This window comes from Pseudophryne corroboree, chromosome 1 (assembly GCF_028390025.1).
Source record: "Pseudophryne corroboree isolate aPseCor3 chromosome 1, aPseCor3.hap2, whole genome shotgun sequence".
Lineage (NCBI taxonomy): Eukaryota > Metazoa > Chordata > Amphibia > Anura > Myobatrachidae > Pseudophryne > Pseudophryne corroboree.
Genome location: NC_086444.1, coordinates 255317332 through 255340873, shown reverse-complemented (window position 1 = coordinate 255340873; position 23542 = coordinate 255317332). Strand labels below are relative to the sequence as shown.

The 23542-nt window shown below is 47.3% G+C and overlaps 1 protein-coding gene across 2 annotated transcripts in view; it reads right to left on the bottom strand.

Moving 5' to 3' along the window:
* Positions 1 to 23542, bottom strand: part of SNX24 (sorting nexin 24) — a 328330-nt gene that overhangs the window by 18372 nt on the left and 286416 nt on the right. For both annotated transcript variants that reach the window (XM_063964216.1, XM_063964215.1), the window contains one exon: positions 10960 to 11054. In XM_063964216.1, coding sequence (XP_063820286.1) covers positions 10960 to 11054 — 95 coding nt within the window. The remainder of the gene's footprint in view (positions 1 to 10959; positions 11055 to 23542) is intronic.

Genomic DNA, 23542 nt, shown 5'->3' with positions numbered 1-23542 from the left:
TCTGGTTGCTTTTCCCTTCCCTGAGGAGGATAGGAAAAAATGGGGAAACCCACCCATTGTTGACGCATCTGTCACCAGACTGTCTAAAAAGGTGGTTTCACCTGTCCCTGGATCTACCGCATTAAAAGAACCGGCTGATTGTAAGATTGACACTATGCTCAAATCCATTTACACTGCTTCAGGGGTGGCGTTAAGGCCCACTATTGCCTGTGGGTGGATTTCTAAAGCCATAGTAAAGTGGTCAGGCACATTACTAGAGGATTTGGATACAATGGATAGAAGTGACATTGAATTGTTTTTACGTAACATACAGGATTCTGCGGGGTTCATGGTGGAATCCATGAAGGACCTGGGTATGCTGACTGCGCGGATATCTTCCATGTTGGTATCAGCTTGCAGGGGACTCTGGCTACACCAATGGTCTGCAATGCGGAGTCCAGGAGAAGTGTGGAGAACCTACCCTACACAGGTCAGGCTCTATTTGGGGAAGCATTGGATGCTTGGATTTCCACGGCAACTGCCGGTAAGTCACCTTTCCTTCCCTCTGCTACGCCTCCTACACAGAAACCATTTTCTGAAGCTGCTTTGCAGTCTTTTCGGACCGCTAAGGCAAAGAAGTCAAAGCCTCCTACCACCTTCTTTAGAGGTGGTAGGGAAAAATCCAAAAAGCCTGCTCCCACAGGCTCCCAGGACCAGAAACCTGCTTCTGGTTCATCAAAATTCTCAGCATGAAGGTGGACTGCACAGCCTGGAAGAAGGGTTGGTGGGTGCGAGACTCAGGCGTTTCAGCCACGTCTGGGGGTTGTCCGGCCTGGATCCCTGGGTACAGGATATTGTGTCCCAGGGGTACAGACTGGAGTTTCAAGAACTCCCGCCTCACAATTCTTCAAAACAGGCTTGCCAACCTTGCTGACAGACAAGGCTATCCTACAGGAAGGCATCCAAAAATTGGAAAAGTCACAGGTCATTGTTCCAGTTCCACCTCATTTGCAAAGCAAGGGTTATTATTCAAACCTTTTCGTTGTACAGAAACCGGATGGTTCGGTCAGACCAATTTTGAACTTGAAATCACTGAACCCTTACCTGAAGGTGTTCAAATTCAAAATGGAGGTGGGGGGGGGGGGGGGGTTGGCCACGGCAGCTAGCGGATAGGCAGCGGGATTGTGGAGCTCCCTGGACTATTAATCTTAATATCATCCTGGGGCCCTATCTGAGGCTCATTTTCGGCCGGGCCGCGCTAACTGCCTGTGGGGAAGCGGCGGGCGTCGCCTGAGGTCTCCAGCCGAAGCTGCCAGCCTGCGCCCGAACTTCGGGCCTAGGCCGCCATAGAATCCCCGGCCTAAATTTTCGGAGCTCCGCTGTGGTGCCGCGCGCGCGAACCCGTGGTGAAGTTTGAGCTATCCAGCGCCTTGGGTGTGCGGCGCCCCACACCTGCACCTGCTGAAAACCTTGCCAGGCCGCTTCTGGGCCCCTGGTGCCCGGGATTGGGGTGGATGTGCAGAGGGGAGTGAGACTGTGGGTCTGGCGGCCATCTTGGCTGCAGCAGCAAACATATATCCTGCCTGTGTGGATCGGACCTGCTGAAAGGATGCAGGGCTGGATGATTTGCTCTAGCATGAGCTGCCCTGCATTATGCCCTTTGCCTCTTGCTGAATATCACACCTCATAATACCGACCCCAGGTCCCTCTGCCCCCCCCCCCCCTCCTCTAAGTTTTGCTGCTGGATGCCCTGTGCTCTGGAGTGCTGCTGAAGCTGCTTCTCTTCCCTACTGCTGTGCTTTCTGACACTGAATATCGGGACTTTGAGCGCTGCTAGGGCCTTGTTACTATGGTGAAGGGAGGCCAGAGCGCGTCTGCGGCTAAATTGGAGAAGTTTGCCCGCCAGCCTGCGGCCCAGCCGACACAGTCGTCCCCTAAGCCCTCTCCTTCTACCAAACCGACTCCCCCAGATTGGGCTGGCTCAGGCGCGGACATGCAGCCGTCTGCTCCTTCCACTCAGCATGTCCTGGAGGCCATAGCGGCCAGCGAACAACGTCTGTCGGACAAAATGGAGAAGGTGCAGTGCGACTTATCGCTGTTACGCCAGGACGTCCAGCGTGTCCGGGAGAGGGTCGGCGAAACAGAGACGCGGGTCTCTAATCTAGAAGACCTCAGCGGCCCCCTACAACTGTCTGTATCTGCGGTTACATAACAAGTCTCAACACTGCAAACTAAACTCCTGGATATGGAGGGTCGACTTCGCAGAAATAATGTGAGATTCGTGGGTCTGCCTGAAAAGGAAGAGGGGGCACACCCTGAGGATTTCCTAGAATCCTGGCTGAAAGAGGCGTATGGCGCTGAATACTTTACGCCCCAGTTTGCGGTGGAGCGGGCGCACCGGGTACCTTTCCGGCCTTTGCCCCCAGGTGCACCACCACGAACATTTATTGCTAAGTTTCTGCACTATAAAGACCGGGACTCCATCTTGCGCTTGGGCCGCACGAAGGGCCCCTTGCTTTGAAATGGTGTTCGGGTGTCGGCATTTCCAGATTTTGCAGCGGATGTCCAAAAAGATCTGGCCCAGTTTCTGCCCATCAAGCGGCGTCTTCGTGACCTGAATCTTCCCTATTCGATGCTGTTTCCCTCCAGACTGCGGGTGGTGGCGGATGGGGAGACTAAGTTCTTCAGCTCTCCAAGGGAGGCGGCGGCCTGGCTGGACAGATACGCTCCGGGTGCCCGCCAGCTGGCTCCGGACTGACATCCAGTTTCCTTTCTACATGGGTCTACGGTATGCAAGTATAAGTCCGGGGAGCTTCCTTTTGTATTAGCTGTCCTGCACTTTGCTGTGTAGTGACTTTTAAGCATCGGGTTTTGTATTGGGGGGTTTTGTTTGGATCCGTATGTTACGCATAGCGGGATCACCAGGGTTGGAGTTCTGTTAGAGATATGTGTAGGCCACAGTTCGGGGAGGTATACGGGGAGGGGGGCGGTTGTTGGGATGATTGTTGTCTACCTGCTGTTTTTTTATTTCTTTTTCTGTTTACCACATTGTGAGGTGATGCTGTGCTATTTAGGGGGGTTTGGCTTGGGACCCGGGGCCTGCGGACGATATGGTTTCAGGGATGGTACTCAGTACGGGCAGGTAGATACCCGGATATTGTTGATGGTGGGGCTTTTTTTTCACCTTGTAGGGTCACTGAATGCTGTGTCTCAGATGGTACAACGGACGACATGTCTGCCTTAAAGTTTTTGGCATGGAATGTCCGGGGCATTAATAATAAAGTAAAGCGATCCCTAGTATTCAAAATGATTAGGAAATATCATCTGGAGGGAAATAGACTGTTGTCGCTCCGCAGGCCTTGGGTGGGTTGGGCGTATCATTCCTCTCACTCCTATTCTAGAGGAGTGTCGGTCATGATAAGAAGAACTGTACAGTTTGAATTAATCACGGTAAACACGGAACCATATGGTAGGTTCGTGTTTCTGGAATGCAAGTTGTACTCTCGTAATTTCTTTATTTTGTCTGTATATGTTCCTCCCCCATTCTCGTATGATGTCCTGCAGAAGGCAGCCTCATTTATTGCTTCCTCTCCACATACTCCTGTTATATTGTCTAGGAGATTTTAATAATGTGTTGGATGCCTCTCTGGATAGATGGAGGTCTTCTCTGGATCCGGGGGGGGGGGTGGGGGGAGGGGGGGGGGTGGCCCATCTACATCTCAATCTAAGTTTGCGGACTTTATAGATAGCATGCAGTGGGTAGATGTCTGGAGGGCTCTGTACCCTACGCTTAGGCAATACTCCTGTTTCTCTAGTGCGTATGGCTCCTTCTCCAGAATCGACCTGGCCCTGGTCTCGCCTGAGCTTCTACCTAGCATAACAGATGTTCAGTATGAGGCACGGGGGGTGTCCGATCATTCACCCCTGCTGCTGTATCTCGATGTGGAGTGTCGGAGGGGACAGTTATATTGGAGGTTGCATCCGTCCTGGCTGGTCCAGCTGGGAGAGTGCCCGGATTTACAGTCTAGGTGGGAGGGATTCTTTGCGGATAACGCGGGCTCGGCCACGGCAGTATGGGATGCATTCAAAGCTTATTTACATGGTACACTGATCGCTAAAATTGCTGCCCGCAAGATAGAGTACAGAGCGACGGTGAGACAGCTTGAATTTGACTATAGGGATCTGGAGACCCGCTATTTGACAGAGGGAACATCTGCGCTAAGGGCACGTTGGCTGTTAGCTCAGGAGGCCTGGCTGGCTCACCTTTCGGATAAAAATGCATGCTCCTTTTTGTTTAGGGCAACCAATATATATATGCAGGCGGACAGACCAGGTAGTTTATTGGCCCATTTGGTGCATTACGACCGTACTGGGACTACGATAGTGCAGATGTCTGGCCCTGACGGTTCCATAGTAGATAATACCCCTGACATAGCGCAGATGTTCCTCTCACACTCTAAAGAGGTTTATGACTCTCAGCTGACGTGCTCCGGGGAAGACTTGGACCTGTACTTGTCCAATATACCCCTTCCCCGGCTTTCCCCCGAGACTAGGGATATTGTAGACGCGCCTTTGACTTTGGAAGAGGTGACCGCGGTAGTGGGAATGTCTCCCAGTGGTAAGTCTCCGGGAAGCAATGGCATTCCCACCGAGCTGTATAAACAATAGATACAGTTCTTTGGTTCGAAGTTGCATGAGATGTATACAGATATATTTGCCACTAATCAGCTTCCTCCCTCAATGTCTGAGGCCGTTATTATAGTACTGCCAAAGCCCGGTAAGGACCCCAAACTATTGGCCAATCTCCCTTATCCCTACCGATGCCAAGATCCTGGCAAAAATTCTTGCGGTCCGGCTTAACTTGGTTATTGAATCGATAATACACCAGGATCAATCTGGCTTCATGCCAGGGAAATCCACGTCCATTAATTTGCGCAGGCTTTACACTATTTTGAAGGCTCCCCACGACTTCCCCTCGGACGCGGTTGTAGTTTCGCTGGATGTGGTTAAGGCATTCGACAGCATCGAATGGCCATATCTGTGGGGAGTCATGACATGTATGGGCTTCGGCCCTAATTTTATGCGATGGATTAAATTGCTATATCAAAGTCCACGCGCCAGGATCTTGGGTAATGGCTATATCTCTTCCTCCTTTACTTTGACTCGGGGCACCAGACAGGGATGCCCCCTCTCTCCGGCCTTGTTTGCCTTAGCCATCGAACCCTTGGCTTGCTTGGTTAGATCGCACCCGGACATTGGGGGAGTGGACACGGGCCCCTGCACTAACAAAATAGCCCTTTATGCGGATGACCTGTTGCTCTTCTTACATGACTACGTTGTGGATATGCCTATAGTATTGCAGGTCATAGAAACCTTTAGCGGTTTTTCCAGTCTCTGCATAAACTGGTCCAAATCATTTATAATGTCCATTATTGGCTCTCCTCCCCGGGCTCCGAGGATTTCCCTGCCGCTAAGCTGGACAGGCCAGTTTAAATACCTTGGGATCCAGGTTACTAATGACCCTTCGGATTTTATACCCTTGAACCTTGACCTACTTGTACAGCTGATTGTACGCAAGTCGAGGGCTTGGTGTAAACTCCCGCTGACAATGACGGGTAGGGTTAGCCTTATTAAAATGATAATTTTGCCCAAACTACTGTATGTTCTTTCGCAATCCCCTGTGTACATTTTTCCTGCCTTCTTTAAGAACTTAATATAAGAATATTAACATCTCTAATATGGGCCAATAATAGGCCTAGAATAAAGTTAAATACCCTCACTAGACAAAAAGTTGACGGTGGCTTGGCCTTGCCTCACTTTCAACTATATTACTATGCGGCCCAGTTGGCACACATTGGTATTTGGTTGCGGGGAGGTGAGGAGGCTGGTCTATGTTGGGCGTTTCTCAGATGTTACTACCCAGACCTTTCTCCGGCGCAGATTCTGGCGGGAGGGAGCGCTTCTAGACTGTCCCCTCCTATTGTTTTTCAGGCCATGAAAATCTGGCTGGCTTTGACGCATATGCTTGAGTACAAAAGTTTGGACCCTGATACTCCTCTCTGGCACTCCGCATCGCTCCATGAACTGGGGTCTCTGGAGGAGGGGGGGGGGGGTGGTGGTTTGGGCTCCGTACTCAGTAACTTCCATATCCCAGTTGTATAGTAATGGTACAATGAAATCCTTTCAGCAACTAAAGAAGGAGTTTGGTCTCCCGAACTCTTACTTTTATAGATTTTTACAGCTCAGGCATGCCTTGCAATCACAGTTCGGGGATTCTCCCCCGGCGCTCCTCCCCTTCCCCATAAAGGCCTTTTTATGTTCACTGGGTCGGGTCAAGGTGATCTCCTTCACTTACTCGTACCTTCTTAAAACAATTCATGCAGAATTTTGCGGGTTGACACTATGTGGACCTGTGACTACCTGATACACGTATTATATACATCTATTGTATGGGAAGAATGTGTGGTTGAATACATTGTAAAACACCAACTGAAGTTCTCAGTGTACACTGCAATGTCTGTATTGATTCCATTCGTGTTGAATAAAAATACTCTAATCAAAAAAAATAATTCAAAATGGAGACTCTCAGGGCAGTGATCTCAGGTCTGGAGGAGGGAGAGTTTCTGGTATCCCTGGATATCAAGGATGCATACCTCCAGATTCCGATTTGGCTGCCGCACCAGGCTTATCTCAGATTTGCACTGTTAGACAGCCACTATCAATTTCAGGCGCTGCCATTCGGCCTTTCCACAGCACCGAGGGTGTTCACCAAGGTGATGGCAGAGATGATGGTTCTCCTCCGCAGACGGGGTGAACATAATCCCATATCTGGACGTTCTGCTGATAAAGGCATAGTCCAGGGAGACGTTGTTGCAGTCCATTGGTCTCATGACTCGTCTGCTCAGGGACCACGGTTGGATCTTGAACCTTCCAAAATCACATTTGGAGCCAACAAGGAGATTGTCTTTTCTGGAAATGATCCTCGACATGGAAGTGCAGAGGGTGTTTCTGCCAGAGGAGAAAGCGTTGGTGATTCAAACAATGGTCCGGGACGTCCTGATACCAGCCCGGGTATCGGTTCATCAGTGCATTCGCCTTCTGGGGAAGATGGTTGAATCTTACGAGGCTCTGCAGTACGGAAGGTTTCATGCTCGGTCCTTCCAACTGGATCTCCTGGACAAGAGGTCGGGATCTCATCTACACATGCACCATAGAATACGTCTGTCGCCGAAAGCCAGGATTTCACTCCTCTGGCGGCTGCAACTACCTCACCTTCTAGAGGGCCGCAGGTTCGGGATTCAGGACTGGATCATTCTAACCACGGATGCATGTCTCTGGAGCTGGGGCGCAGTCACTCAGGGGGAAACCTTCCAAGGAAGGTGGTCAAGCCTGGAATCCAGTCTTCCAATAAACATTCTGGAAGCGGCCCATCTTCTGCGAGATCGAACCATTCAAGTGCAGTCGGACAATGTAACGACGGTCGCCTACATAAACAGACAGGGCAGAATGAAGAGCAGAGCTGCAATGTCAGAGGTAACAAGAAGCATCCTCTGGGCAGAAAAGCACGCGTTGGCGCTGTCAGCAATCTTCATTCCGGGAGTAGACAACTGGAAAGCATACTTCCTCAGCAGACACGATCTCCATCCAGGATAATGGGGCCTCCATCCGGAGGTGTACAGAGGTGACAGATCTTTGGGGTGTACCTCAAATAGACATGATGGCCTACCATCTTAACAAGAAGCTTCGGAGGTATTGTTCCAGGTCAAGGGACCCGCAAGCTGTGGCAGTGGACGCCCTGGTGTCTCCGTACGTGTTCCGTCTACTTCCACTCATTCCAAGAGTTCTAAAACTCATAAGGAGAACAAGAGTTCAGGAAATCCTCATTGCTCCGGACTGGCCAAGAAGGGCTTGGTACGCGGATCTTCTGGATCTACTGCTGGAAGATCCGAGGCCTCTTCCTCTTCAGGAGGACCTGTTGCAACAGGGGCCGTTCGCTTATCAAGACTTACCGCGGCTACGTTTGACGGCATGGAGGTTGAACGCCAGATATTAGCTCAGAAGGGCATTCCGAACAAAGTAATTCCTACCCTGATACAGGCTAAACAAGGAGTAACGTCTAAACATTACCATTGCATTTGGAAAAAGTATGTATCTTGGTGTGAATCCAATAAGTTTCCTACAGTGGAGTTTCAACTGGGATAGTTTCTACTCTTCCTGCAGGCAGGTGTGGATATAGGTCTGAGGTTGGGATCCGTAAAGGTCCAGATTTTGGCCTTATCCATTTTCTTCCAGAAACAATTGGCTGCCCTCCCTGAGGTTCAGAATTTTTGAAAGGAGTTCTACACATCCAGCCTCCCTTTGCGCCACCTACGGCGCCCTGGGATCTTAACGTGGTGTTGCAGTTCCTCCAATCGGATTGGTTCGAGCCTCTACAGGAAGTTGAGGTCAAGTTTCTCACGTGGAAGGCTGTCACTTTGTTGGCCTTAGCTTCTGCTAGACGTGTGTCGGAGTTGGGGGCTTTATCCTGTAAAAGCCCCTATTTGATCTTCCATGAGGATAGAGCTGAGCTCTGGACACGCCAGCAGTTACTTCCGAAGGTTGTGTCGGCTTTTTATATCAACAAACCTATTGTGGTGCCAGTTGCTACTGACTCCTCAATTTCCTCAAAGTCCTTAGATGTTGTAAGGGCTTTGAAAATCTATGTGAAGAGGACTTCTCGTCACATAAAATTGGACTCTCTGTTTGTCCTGTACGATCACTAGAGAATAGGGTGTCCAGTTTCTAAGCACACGATCTCTCGCTGGATCAGGTTCACTATCGAGCATGCGTGTTCTACGGCAGGATTGCCGTGTCCAAAGTCTGTTAAGGCCCACTCTACTCGTAAGGTGGGTTCTTCCTGGGCGGCTGCCCGGGGTGTCTCGGCTTTACAGCTTTGCCGAGCAGCTACTTGGTCAGGGTCGAAAACATTTGCCGAGTTCTACAAGTTCGATACTTTGGCCTCTGAGGACCTACAGTTTGGTCAATCGGTTCTGCAGGAGCCTCCACGCTCTCCCTCCCATTCTGGGAACTTTGGTACATCCCCATGGTACTAATGTGGACCCCAGCATCCTCTAGGACGTAAGAGAAAATAGGATTTTAATTACCTACCGGTAAATCCTTTTCTCGTAGTCCGTAGAGGATGCTGGGCGCCCGCCCAGCACTTTGTTATCCTGCAGTGATTTATTAGTTCAGTACTGCTTTGTTCTTGGTTAAGTACTGTTTTGTTACTTGGTTAAGTAATATTGTTCAGCCGTTGCTGATTTTTCAAGCTGGTTAGCTTGGTTTGCCTTGTATGTGTGAGGTGGTGTGAATCTTGCCACTATCTGTGTGAAGCTATCCATCTCCTCGGGCACAGTTTCTAGAGTGAGTCTGGTAGGAGGGGCATAGAGGGAGGAGCCAGCCCCCACTCTCAAAGTGCCAATGGCTCCTGGTGGACCCATCTATACCCCATGGAACTAATGTGGACCCCAGCATCCTCTACGGACTACGAGAAAAGGATTTACTGGTAGGTAATTAAAATCCTATTTTTTATATTTAAGAAAAATTTTATATTTAAAGCTGGGTATACATTATTCCACATAATTTGTCAATCATGCATCACAATCGGACGGGCATTTGAATTTGCCAGCCCAGCTCTGACTTTGCTTCGCACCTATAGTTGTAATAAGTCTTGCACTAGGTAAGACATAAGGCAGGGCTAACGAAAAATACGTACAGCAAATGATCAGAAAACAATATCAGAAATATGGATTGTACACTGTAGGTAATAAGTACACAGTTGTACTGCAACACACACCATTCACACTACACCTCTCTATTGCATTATCTACTACCTCTCAGTCCCAGCTTCCCAATTCCTTTACACGTTTGCCATCTGGGCTTTCTTTCTTTCCACTGACCTCCCACTCTTATTCTATGAGATTTCAACATCCCTATAGGCAACCTTACTGGTAATGCCGCTTCTAAAATCCTTGTTTTCTATCCCAATGGACAACATTTCCCATACATCGTGATGGACACATCCTGAACCCATACATGCCTACTCTCCTGGAATGGCTGGGAGGCTCCCGAAAGTTGGGTGGCACTCCCGGCCACCCAGAATAGTGTGCAAGTCTCCTGAGTCGCATGTTGCCTACTAAGTGAAATGGCGACCGTTGATGCAATAATTTTGGCAATGTACATCGGGGAGCATGGCCATGATGACATGATCATGTAGCCATGCCCCCCCCCCCCCCCCCCCCCCACCAACAGCCTCCTGTGCAGTATTATGCTCCCTTCCTGCCCCTATGTCAAGCCACGCCCCCACCCTGCATTTCCCACCACTGTGCCAACCTGGCCAACTATGCCCGAACTTTGTGTTGCTCCATCTCTGCATCATCTCCAGCTTCTCAAACTCTGTCTTCTTGCTCTCTGACCACAACCTCTTTTGCTTCTACCTCACACCATCCCGTACAACCCAAACCACAACACCTGCAAAATTTATCTGCTTACCGCTGAGCACCATTGAAGAAAATGCAGACTTCCTCCATTACAAATGTATCCATCTGGGTCATCCCACTGCATGCTCCTTGCCCCCTTGGTATTTTAGAAAAATTCAAATGAATTGATTCAGATAAGCCCACCCAAAGCTTATTTTGGACAGGTCAGTTGGGAAAAGGGGACTGAAGTGTGCACTGCAACTATTACACCCATAGCAGATCTAGACAAATCTGCCGAATGGAGCTTGTCATGTACATACATACGGTCCTTTTTTTTTTTATATTTATTTTATAGCATTTTATTCACAGAGCAATAAAAAACAAAAACAAAACCCTGTCAGTTGAATTATTAAAAAAATCATCAAGTGGCAAGCAAAAAAATGGGTGAATAAATTAAACCAAATCCATGTATTTTTACTATTGCACAAAATAGTTTAACAATAAGGAATATTGAATATCTTACCCACAACTCTCAGCCTTCGGCAATGATGGCAAATGGCGAACATTTAAAAAATCAAGAAATATTTTCGGGAGTTCTTCATTTTCATATATTACAGTCTGAAATAAACATTGTAAAATATAATTGTCAACTAATTTTGTTTATTAAGGTTCAGAAATCTCAATAAAATGAAATATAAGAATGACATTTAATTTATGTAAATTAAATGATCATTCTTACTTATCATAGCTTTCTACAAAAAAAAAAAAAAGCAAAACAAACCCATTATATAATTACTTAATAAAAAATTAGTTGGAAAAGTATTAGGCCAATTTTTAATACTAAATTTTAGAGATTTTGGTGTCACAGTAAAGATTATATCATGTTTCTATTTAAGTGAAAGCAAAAATAAAACAAAATGTTCCATTTCAATAGTTGAGGCTATTTCATTACTCAGCCTTGAAGGAATCTAATCCATCATTGCTCCGAGAAAGAGGAAATCTCCTGTGGTTTCAGAGACTTACTCTGGTTTTATTAATGCAAGATTTAGGAAATGTTAACAATGCGAGTTGTTTGTTTAGTTTGACAGATCAGTCTACGATGCACTGCTCACATCTATAGTATATTTGATAATGACGAAGGACAGGCCACCAATCTCATTGTTATGATGTAGAGAGCTACGGTCTGATATTTCTCTAAATTAACATGAAGGGATTTTGTGTGATACTGTGTGATATTATGACGGTGGTGTGGCTGTAACTTAGATACAGAAAAAAAAACACCTTAACCTCCAAAAGAAAAAAAAAGAAAAATAAATGAAAATAAAAGGCTGAGCCCAAGTTAACCAAATAGTCAATGGCTGGTAGGCAATAATAACAGTTTATTAGATTTGAAGTAAAAATACATTTAAATAATAATTTATTCTGAATGAACTGTATTTCATACTGAACTTATTATTTATTCATATGATTTTTGAAACACAATACTAGCTTTAAACAATTAATTGTTATGGTGGTGATCACATAGAGTTGACAAGATTTGGTTATTATGTGTGTTGTATGATGTTAACATGAACAACTACACTGCTCAAAAAAATAAAGGGAACACAAAATATCACATCCTAGATCTGAATGAATGAAATATTCTTATTAAATACTTTGTTCTTTACATAGTTGAATGTGCGGACAACAAAATCACACAAAAAATAAGAATTTACTCACCGGTAATTCTATTTCTCGTAGTCCGTAGTGGATGCTGGGAACTCCGTAAGGACCATGGGGAATAGACGGGCTCCGCAGGAGACTGGGCACTCTAAAAGAAAGATTAGGTACTATCTGGTGTGCACTGGCTCCTCCCTCTATGCCCCTCCTCCAGACCTCAGTTAAGGAAACTGTGCCCGGAAGAGCTGACACAACAAGGAAAGGATTTGGAATCCAGGGTAAGACTCATACCAGCCACACCAATCACACTGTACAACTTGTGATAACCATACCCAGTTAACAGTATGAACAAAAACTGAGCCTCAGTAACAGATGGCTCATAACAATAACCCTTTAGTTAAGCAATAACTATATACATGTATTGCAGAGAGTCCGCACTTGGGACGGGCGCCCAGCATCCACTACGGACTACGAGAAATAGAATTACCGGTGAGTAAATTCTTATTTTCTCTGACGTCCTAGTGGATGCTGGGATCTCCGTAAGGACCATGGGGATTATACCAAAGCTCCCAAACGGGCGGGAGAGTGCGGATGACTCTGCAGCACCGAATGAGCAAAGGCAAGTTCCTCCTCAGCCAGGGTATCAAACTTGTAGAACTTAGCAAATGTGTTTGAACCCGACCAAGAAGCAGCTCGGCAAAGCTGTAAAGCCGAGACTCCTCGGGCAGCCGCCCAAGAAGAGCCCACCTTCCTTGTGGAATGGGCTTTAATCGATTTAGGATGCGGTAACCCTGCCGCAGAATGAGCTTGCTGAATCGTGTTACAGATCCAGCGCGCAATAGTTTGCTTTGAAGCAGGAGCACCCAGCTTGTTGGGTGCATGCAGGATAAACAGCGAGTCAGTTTTCCTGACTCCAGCCGTCCTGGCTACATAGATTTTCAAAGCCCTGACTACATCCAGTAACTTGGAGTCCTCCAAGTCCCGAGTAGCCGCAGGCACCACAATAGGTTGGTTCAAATGAAACGCTGATACCACCTTAGGGAGAAATTGGGGACGGGTCCTCAATTCTGCCCTGTCCATATGGAAGATCAGATAAGGGCTTTTACATGACAAAGCCGCCAATTCTGACACACGCCTAGCCGAAGCTAAGGCCAATAGCATGACCACTTTCCACGTGAGATATTTCAGCTCCACGGTCTTAAGTGGCTCAAACCAGTGGGATTTCAGGAAATCCAACACAACGTTAAGATCCCAAGGTGTCACTGGAGGCACAAAAGGGGGCTGAATATGCAGCACTCCCTTAACAAACGTCTGAACTTCAGGCAGTGAAGCCAGTTCTTTTTGAAAGAAAATAGATAGGGCCGAAATCTGGACCTTTATGGACCCCAATTTTAGGCCCATAGTCACTCCTGACTGTAGGAAGTGCAGAAATCGCCCCAGCTGGAATTCCTCTGTTGGGGCCTTCCTGGCCTCACACCAAGCAACACATTTCCGCCATATGCGGTGATAATGATTTGCTGTCACATCCTTCCTAGCTTTTATCAGCGTAGGAATCAGTTCATCCGGAATGCCCTTTTCCGTTAAGATCCGGCGTTCAACCGCCATGCCGTCAAACGCAGCCCCTGCTGTAACAGGTCCTGTCTGAGAGGCAGAGGCCATGGGTCCTCTGAGATCATTTCTTGTAGTTCTGGGTACCAAGTTCTTCTTGGCCAATCCGGAACGATGAGTATAGTTCTTACTCCTCTCTTTCTTATTATCCTCAGTACCTTGGATATGAGAGGAAGAGGAGGGAACACATAAACCGACTGGTACACCAACGGTGTCACTAGTGCGTCCACAGCTATCGCCTGAGGGTCCCTTGACCTGGCGCAATATTTTTTTAGCTTTTGTTGAGGCGGGACGCCATCATGTCCACCTGTGGTCGTTCCCAACGGTTTACAATCTGCGTGAAGACTTCTGGATTAAGTCCCCACTCTCCCGGGTGGAGGTCGTGCCTGCTGAGGAAATCTGCTTCCCAGTTGTCCACTCCCGGAATGAATACTGCTGACAGTGCTAGCACGTGATTCTCCGCCCATCGAAGAATCCTTGTGGCTTCTGCCATCGCCATCCTGCTTCTTGTGCCGCCCTGGCGGTTTACATGGGCGACCGCCGTGATGTTGTCTGATTGAATCAGCACTGGTTGGTTTTGAAGCAGGGGCTCTGCTTGACTCAGGGCGTTGTAAATGGCCCTTAGTTCCAGTATATTTATGTGTAGTGAAGTCTCCTGACTTGACCACTGTCCTTGGAAGTTCCTTCCCTGAGTGACTGCCCCCCATCCTCGGAGGCTTGCATCCGTGGTCACCAGGACCCAGTCCTGTATGCCGAATCTGCGGCCCTCGAGAAGATGAGCACTCTGCAGCCACCACAGCAGACACCCTGGCCCTTGGGGACAGGGTGATCAACCGATGCATCTGAAGATGCGATCCGGACCATTTGTCCAACAGATCCCACTGAAAGATCCTTGCATGGAACCTGCCGAAGGGAATTGCTTCGTAAGAAGCCACCATCTTTCCCAGGACTCGCGTGCAGTGATGCACCGACACCTGTTTTGGTTTCAGGAGGTCCCTGACCAGAGATGACAATTCCTGGGCCTTCTCCACCGGGAGAAACACCTTCTTCTGTTCTGTGTCCAGAATCATGCCCAGGAAAAGCAGACGCGTCGCAGGAATCAGCTGCGACTTTGGGATATTCAGAATCCAGCCGTGCTGTTGCAACACTTCCCGAGAGAGTGCTACGCTGACTAACAACTGCTCTCTGGACCTCGCCTTTATAAGGAGATCGTCCAAGTACGGGATAATTATAACTCCCTTCTTCCGAAGGAGTATCATCATTTCGGCCATTACCTTGGTAAATACTCTCGGTGCCGTGGACAGACCAAACGGCAACGTCTGGAATTGGTAATGACAATCCTGTACCACAAACCTGAGGTACTCCTGGTGAGGTGGGTAAATGGGGACATGCAAGTAAGCATCCTTGATGTCCAGCGACACCATAAAATCCCCCTCTTCCAGGCTTGCAATAACCGCCCTGAGCGATTCCATTTTGAACTTGAACTTCCATATTATAAGTGTTCAAGGATTTTAAATTCAGAATGGGTCTCACCGAACCGTCTGGTTTCGGTACCACAAACATTGTGGAATAGTAACCCCGTCCCTGTTGAAGGAGGGGAACCTTGATTATCACCTGCTGGAGGTACAGCTTGTGAATTGCCGCCAGTACTACCTCCCTTTCCCTGGGAGCAGCTGGCAAGGCTGATTTGAGGTAACGGCGAGGGGGAGTCGCCTCTAACTCCAGCTTGTAACCCTGAGATACAATTTGTACAGCCCAAAGATCCACCTGTGAGCGAACCCACTGGTTGCTGAAGTTTCGGAGACGCGCCCCCACCGCACCTGGCTCCGCCTGTGGAGCCCCAGCGTCATGCGGTGGACTTAGAGGAAGCGGGGGAGGATTTTTGTTCCTGGGAACTGGCTGCCTGGAGCAGCTTCTTTCCTCTACCCCTGCCTCTGGGCAGAAAGGATGCGCCTCTGACCCGCTTGCCTTTCGGAGGCCGAAAGGACTGTACATGATAATACGGTGCTTTCTTAGGCTGTGAGGGAACCTGAGGTAAAAAAGTTGACTTCCCAGCTGTTGCTGTGGATACGAGGTCCGAGATATCGTCCCCAAACAATTCCTCACCCTTATAAGGCAAAACCTCCATGTGTCTTTTAGAATCAGCATCACCTGTCCACTGCCGAGTCCATAATACTCTCCTGGCAGAAATGGACATTGCATTAATTCTAGATGCCAGCAGGCAAATGTCCCTCTGTGCATCCCGCATATATAAGACGACGTCTTTTATATGTTCGATGGTTAGCAAAATAGTATCCCTGTCGAGGGAATCAATGTTGTCTGACAGGGTATCAGACCATGCTGCTGCAGCACTACACATCCATGCTGAAGCAATAGCAGGTCTCAGTATAGTACCCGAGTGTGTATACACAGACTTCAGGATAGCTTCCTGCTGTCTATCCGCAGGCTCCTTTAGGGCGGCCGTATCCTGAGACGGCAGTGCCACCTTTTTTGATAAGCGTGTGAGCGCCTTGTCCACCCTAGGGGATGTTTCCCAACGTTGGCGGGAAAGGGTACGCCATCAGTAACCTCTTAGAAATCACTAGTTTCTTATCGGGGGAACTCCACGCTTCTTCACACAAATCATTTAATTCATCAGATGGAGGAAAAGTCACTGGCTGCTTTTTCTCCCCAAACATAATACCCTTCTTGGTAGTAACCGGGTTAACATCTGAAATGTGCAATACATTTTTCATTGCAGTAATCATGCATCGGATGGCCTTTGTAGACTGTACATTTGTCTCATCCTCATCCACACTGGAGTCAGACTCCGTGTCGACATCTGTGTCTACCATCTGAGCTAGCGGGCGTTTTTGAGCCCCTGATGGCCTCTGAGACGCTTGGGCAGGCGCGGGCTGAGATCCCGGCTGTCCCAAGGCTGCTGCGTCATCGAACCTTTTATGTAAGGAGTTGACACTGTCTGTTAAGACCTTCCACATATCCATCCAATCCGGTGTCGGCCCCGTCGGGGGCGACACCACACTTATCTGCCCCTGATCCGCCTCCACGTAACCCTCCTCATCAAACATGTCGACACAGCCGTACCGACACACCGCACACACACAGGGAATGCTCAGACTGAGGACAGGACCCCACAAAGTCCTTTGGGGAGACAGAGAGAGAGTATGCAAGCACACACCACAGCGCTATATAACACAGGGATTTACACTATAATGAGTGATTTTTCCCAATAGCTGCTTATTAACCTCTTTGCGCCTAAATTTATGTGCCCCCCCTCTCTTTTTTACCCTTCTCATACAGGATACTGCAGGGGAGAGCCTGGGGAGCGTCCTTCCAGCGGAGCTGTGAAGAGAAAATGGCGCTGGTGTGCTGAGGAAGAAGGCCCCGCCCCCTCAGCGGCGGGCTTCTCCCGCGTTTTGTATAGCTTAATGGCGGTTTTTTTTACACATATACAGTTTCCCAGACTGTATTATGTGTTTTTTGTGCCAAAAGGTAATCTTATTGCTGCCCAGGGCGCCCCCCCCCAGCGCCCTGCACCCTACAGTGACCGGAGTGTGTGGTGTGCAGTGGGAGCAATGGCGCACAGCTGCAGTGCTGTGCGCTACCTTAATGAAGACCGGAGTCTTCTGCCGCCGATTTCATCTCCTTCTTCTGTATTCTGGCTCTGCAAAGGGGACGGCGGCGCGGCTCCGGGAACGGACGATCGAGGTCAGGCCCTGTGTTCGAACCCTCTGGAGCTAATGGTGTCCAGTAGCCTAAGAAGCACAAGCTAGCTGCACGCAGGTAGGTTTGCTTCTCTCCCCTCAGTCCCACGTAGCAGTGAGTCTGTTGCCAGCAGATCTCACTGAAAATAAAAAACCTAACAAATACTTTCTTTCTAGCAAGCTCAGGAGAGCCCACTAGGAGCACCCAGCTCTGGCCGGGCACAGATTCTAACTGAGGTCTGGAGGAGGGGCATAGAGGGAGGAGCCAGTGCACACCAGATAGTACCTAATCTTTCTTTTAGAGTGCCCAGTCTCCTGCGGAGCCCGTCTATTCCCCATGGTCCTTACGGAGTTCCCAGCATCCACTAGGACGTCAGAGAGATTATCAATGGAAATCAAATTTATTAACCCATGGAGGTCTGGATTTGGAGTCACACTCAAAATTAAAGTGGAAAAACACACTACAGGCTGATCCAACTTTGATGTAATGTCCTTAAAACAAGTCAAAATGAGGCTCAGTAGTGTGTGTGGCCTCCACGTGCCTGTATGACCTCCCTACAACGCCAGGGCATGCTCCTGATGAGGTGGCGGATGGTCTCCTGAGGGATCTCCTCCCAGACCTGGACTACAGCATCCGCCAACTCCTGGACAGTCTGTGGTGGAACGTGGCGTTGGTGGATGGAGCGAGACATGATGTCCCAGATGTGCTCAATTGGATTCAGGTCTGGGGAACGGGCGGGCCAGTCCATAGCATCAATGCCTTCGTCTTGCAGGAACTGCTGACACACTCCAGCCACATGAGGTCTAGCATTGTCTTGCATTAGGAGGAACCCAGGGCCAACCGCACCAGCATATGGTCTCACAAGGGGTCTGAGGATCTCATCTCGGTACCTAATGGCAGTCAGGCTACCTCTGGCGAGCACATGGAGGGCTGTGCGCCCCCCCCAAAGAAATGCCACCCCACACCATTATTAACCCACTGCCAAACCGGTCATGCTGGAGGATGTTGCAGGCAGCAGAACGTTCTCCTTGTCGTCTCCAGACTCTGTCACGTCTGTCACATGTGCTCAGTGAGAACCTGCTTTCATCTGTGAAGAGCACAGGGCGCCAGTGGCGAATTTGCCAATCTTCGTGTTCTCTGGCAAATGCCCAACATCCTGCACGGTGTTGGGCTGTAAGCACAACCCCCACCTGTGGACGTTGGACCCTCATACCACCCTCATGGAGTCTGTTTTTGATCGTTTGAGTAGACACATGCACATTTGTGGCTTGCTGGAGGTCATTTTGCAGTGCTCCTCCTGTTCCTCCTTGCACTACGGCAGAGGTAGCGGTCCTGCTGCTGGGTTGTTGCCCTCCTACGGCCTCCTCTACGTCTCCTGATGTACTGGCCTGTCTCCTGGTAGCACCTCCATGCTCTGGACACTACGCTGACAGACACAGCAAACCTTCTTGCCACAGCTCGCATTGATGTGCCATCCTGGATGAGCTGCACTACCTGAGCCACTTGTGTGGGTTGTAGACTCCGTCTCATGCTACCACTAGAGTGAAAGCACCGCCAGCTTTCAAAAGTGACCAAAACATCAGCCAGAAAGCAAAGGAGCTGAGAAGTGGTCTGTGGTCACCACCTGCAGAACAACTCCTTTATTGGGGGTGTCTTGCTAATTACCTATAATTTCCACCTGTTGTCTATTCCAGTTGCACAACAGCATGTGAAATTGATTGTCAATCAGTGTTGCTTCCTAAGTGGACAGTTTGATTTCACAGAAGTGTGATTGACTTGGAGTTACATTGTGTTGTTTAAGTGTTCCCATTATTTTTTTGAGCAGTGTATATTTGGATGTTCAGAAGATATTTGCCTCGTGTTAGACATAGAACTGGTAGTTATGTCACCAGGTGCAAGTTTTTATATGTGTAGCATTATTACCGGGTCCTAGTCCCATAATTATCATTTCAGATCGCTGCTATTCATGGCAACAACAAATTAATGAATGCCTTAATGTAATAAAATACACCTGCAAGGACAGGAGCCTGTGTATAAGAAGTGTAAGAAGTGAAGGGATCACATTGGAGATCCCTTCCCTTCTTTAGAAGCCAGTGGTTCAGAATACTCCACCATTGGAACTTGCGACATCCCATAAACTGCTCAGTGTTTCCTTCTGAAATTCCTCTAAACATGACCTCTGCGGCTGTGGATCTGCTTGTGAGTGCAGCCATGTTCGATGACATTCCGAAACACTTCAGGCCACCTCCAGTCACCACCCAGGAACACCCATGATTGTGCACCACCAGCTCTACAGGTATGGGTCATAGGGTTGACATGCATTAGGTCAACAGTCATTAGGTCGACCACTATTGGTCGACAGTGACTAGGTCGACACCTGAAATAGGTCGACACAGTCATTAGGTCGGCATGGAAAAAGGTTGACATGTGTTTTTTAATACTTTTTTGGTGTCGTTTTCATCATAATTTTTGGAGTTGTTTTCCTCGTAAAGTGACGGGGTACCCCAATTAGTGCACTGTGTTCGCTCGCCATGCTTTGGGCAAAGTGCCTCGCTCTGCTACCGCTGCGCTCGGCACAGGTTACCATTCTCAACTGTAGTCCACGTGGATCGTAAAGTATGAAAAGTAAAAAAAATTAAAAAGTGAAAAACGCATGTCGACCCTTTTCCATGTCAACCTAGAGACCATGTCGACCAATAGTGGTCGACCTAATGACTCTACTACAAACTACTCCATATGCAACAGCTGTCTCTGCGTACCCTCTGTGGTATGCATGAACTGCAGGGGTTTTCGGGAGTTTTATACAGAAGCAAAAAAATTCCTCAATTGCTCAAACATCGGCACTGCGTCTACCTCTGAATTAGGCACAAAGTCAGTTGCTATGAGTTAATTCAACTATATCAACAATAAAAATACAATTTGTGGTATGTGTACCACAAAGAAGCGTAATATGGTTTAATAAGTGAATGAAGTTTTAATAAAGGTGCACTTAGCTAAATATACTGTAGGTTATAAGCATTTAGAAAAAATGTATGCTGCTATACTGTATGTAAAGTAAAGGGGATAGATATTAAAGTAATTTGTATTCCATGCATACAGTTCTACAAAAGGAGAGAACAATTCTACTTGTATTGCACAAATTCCACTGTGTCCGATGTTTTTTTTCTGCGTATAATTCTCACAAAACTGTGCTCCCAATAGACACAAATGATTGGCTGCATATGTTTCAACTTTGACAACCCAGGTATTTAATTGTCAGTTATCTCTTCTTCTTCAGTGGCTGAAATACAGTCACAAAATAACAGAGGGACTTGTTCTGCTTTAACCTTAGCTAGCTGCCATCATGCAGTGGAAAACAGTGTTAAAATATCACAGGATCACTCTGTGCTGCAGAAGACGACGTGTAAAGAGCATAATGATTTCCCTTGAGTTTGCTTTTTAGAAAATTGTCAACAGAGCCAGCAGAAATGGTGACAAGTCTTCTGAGGGAATGCTGGGAAATCGAACAATGGCATTCTAGTTAGGGCCAAGCCTCCTCATCAGCCAATTATAACTGTAACGGAACATCTTGCTGAAAACTTCAACAAGACCACTTCTCTAACCTTTTGAGATTTCTGAGCAAGGTTTCCGCAGAGCACGGAGTAACATCTGATCAAGATGAAACATTTCTTTCCACTTAGTCTTTTTAAAGTCATTCATGAAGTGTTACCATATAAGTGGTGAGTAAGTTTAGAAAGAGGGCAAGGACTCAAGTCTATCCTCCATCTGTGGTCTTGTGAAGACAGTCACCTCTTGCCAAGACAGAAAGCGTTCATTTCAGACACAAAGAGATTGAGATACCTTGTGGAATTTGTGGAGATTGTTACGCACTATTGTCTCACTGCAATGGTCATGCCGTTGCTTCTTTTTACTATGGTGTATATAACACACACATACATACATACATACATACATATATATATATATGTGTGTGTGTGTGTATTGTAAGAGATTGAACAAGCGCCTGATAGCGTCAGATTTTTTATGTCCAGATAGACAGACAACATAAATTTAGGTAATCTGCATACCAAATGTAATATTTGGAAAGACACATCAAATGGGATTCTCATAATCTCAGACACTTATGACCATGATGTTAGTCCGAGGGTCTTCAAATCACTGATGCTGTACTGAGGGGATGATATATCCATGTACATCTCTAGCTGAGGCCATGTGGTAGAAGCCATTTAAGGGGCAATGGGGTTTATTCAGAAAGCAGTGAAAAGTGTGGAGAAGTGAGCCAGTGGAGAAGTTGCCCATGGCAACCAATCAGCGGCTATGTATAATTTTATAGAATGCACTTTATAAATGTTACCTCAACACTGAATGGTTGCCATGGGCAACTTCTCCACTCTTTCATTGCTTCAGGAATAGAGCCCATGTCTCCCTGAAAACTATTCTACAATGCTAACTAAGCTATTGCTTGACAAAAAAAATTACCTTAGATAAAGGAATTTGCGATATTTAAAAAAAATAACTAAAAAAATTGATGGTTTTTACATGACTGTAACAACTGCTGCATGAGCCATAAATCACTTTGCAGGTTTACCATCTGTACCCCAATTATCATTATTATGGGGTCTCCCACTCACCAGCATTATCAGCCACCACTGACATTGTTAGCAACCACTAAAAACCACCATCCAGTTAGGATCCCTGCTGATATAGCCTCATGCTGTGTGCTGCTGCTGCCGCCAGTATGATCTGAGCTTTTTAATTTGTTAATTAATCACGCGTTGGACAGCTGATATGGATGGATGCAGCTGGAACAGGCTTACTATTTAGACAGAGTGGCTTCTAGGCAGGCTGCGGGCATGGGAAGTAGAGATGGCCATGTGTGTGTCTCGCAGCAATGGAAGCTCTGGGAAATGCACTTCTACTGCAGGCCTGGCCAACCTGTGGCTCTCCAGATGTTGTGAAACTACACAACCCAGCATGCCCAGCCACAGTTTTAACATTCCCCAATAGCAAAACTGTGGCAAGGCATGATGGGACTTGTAGTTTTACAACAGCTGGAGAGCCACAGGTTGGCCAGGCCTGTTCTACTACATAACTGCTACATAAGATTTTAGCTGGAAACCTACAAAAATATTTACACACACACACACATATATATATATATATATATATATATATATATATATACACACACATACATATACACACACACATACAATATATATATATATATATATATATATATATATATATATATATATATATGCAAATAGCTGGTGCGGCACTCCAGGCGACGAAAGAACTCAGAGCCAGTACATCACGTTTAAAGACAACAACGTTTCAACGCCTTTATTACGGCATTTTCATCAGGTTCCTGTACCTGATGAAAATGCCGTAATAAAGGCTTTGAAACGTTGTTGTCTTTAAACGTGATGTACTGGCTCTGAGTTCTTTCGTCGCCTGGAGTGCCGCACCAGCTATTTGCACGTCTCTTACTCTGTGGAGGCACCCGGCGCAGTACCGCTAATACTGGGAGAGACGGACCTGCCGTTGGTTATATATATATATATATATATATATACACACACACACACACACACACACACACCCATCAGCCATTATCATGTTACATGGAACGATATATTAGTCAGCATGTGAACAGTCTGTTCTTGAAGTTGATGTATTGTAAGCAGGAAAAATGGGCAAGCATAAGGATCTGAGAGACTTTGACAAGGACCAAATTGTGATTACTAGATGACTGGGTCAGAGCATGTCCAAAAGGGCAGGTCTTGTGGGGTGTTCCAGGTATGCAGTGGTTAGTATGTCCCAAAAGTGGCCAAAAGAAAGTCAACTGGTGAAGCAGCAACAGTCAAGAACGCCCTAGGCTCATTAATGCACATGGGGAGTGAAGGCTAGCCTGTCTGATCAGATTCCATAGAAGAGCTACTGTAGCACAAATTGCTGAAAAACTTAATGCTAGCTAAGATAGATACTGTAGGTGTCAAAACACAGAATACACTGCAGATAGCCATGTATGGGGCTGAGTAGCCGTAGACTGGTCAGTGTGCCTATGCTGACCCCCTTTTTACCACTGAAAGTGCCTACAATGGGCATGGCCTGGTCTGAGGACTCATGTT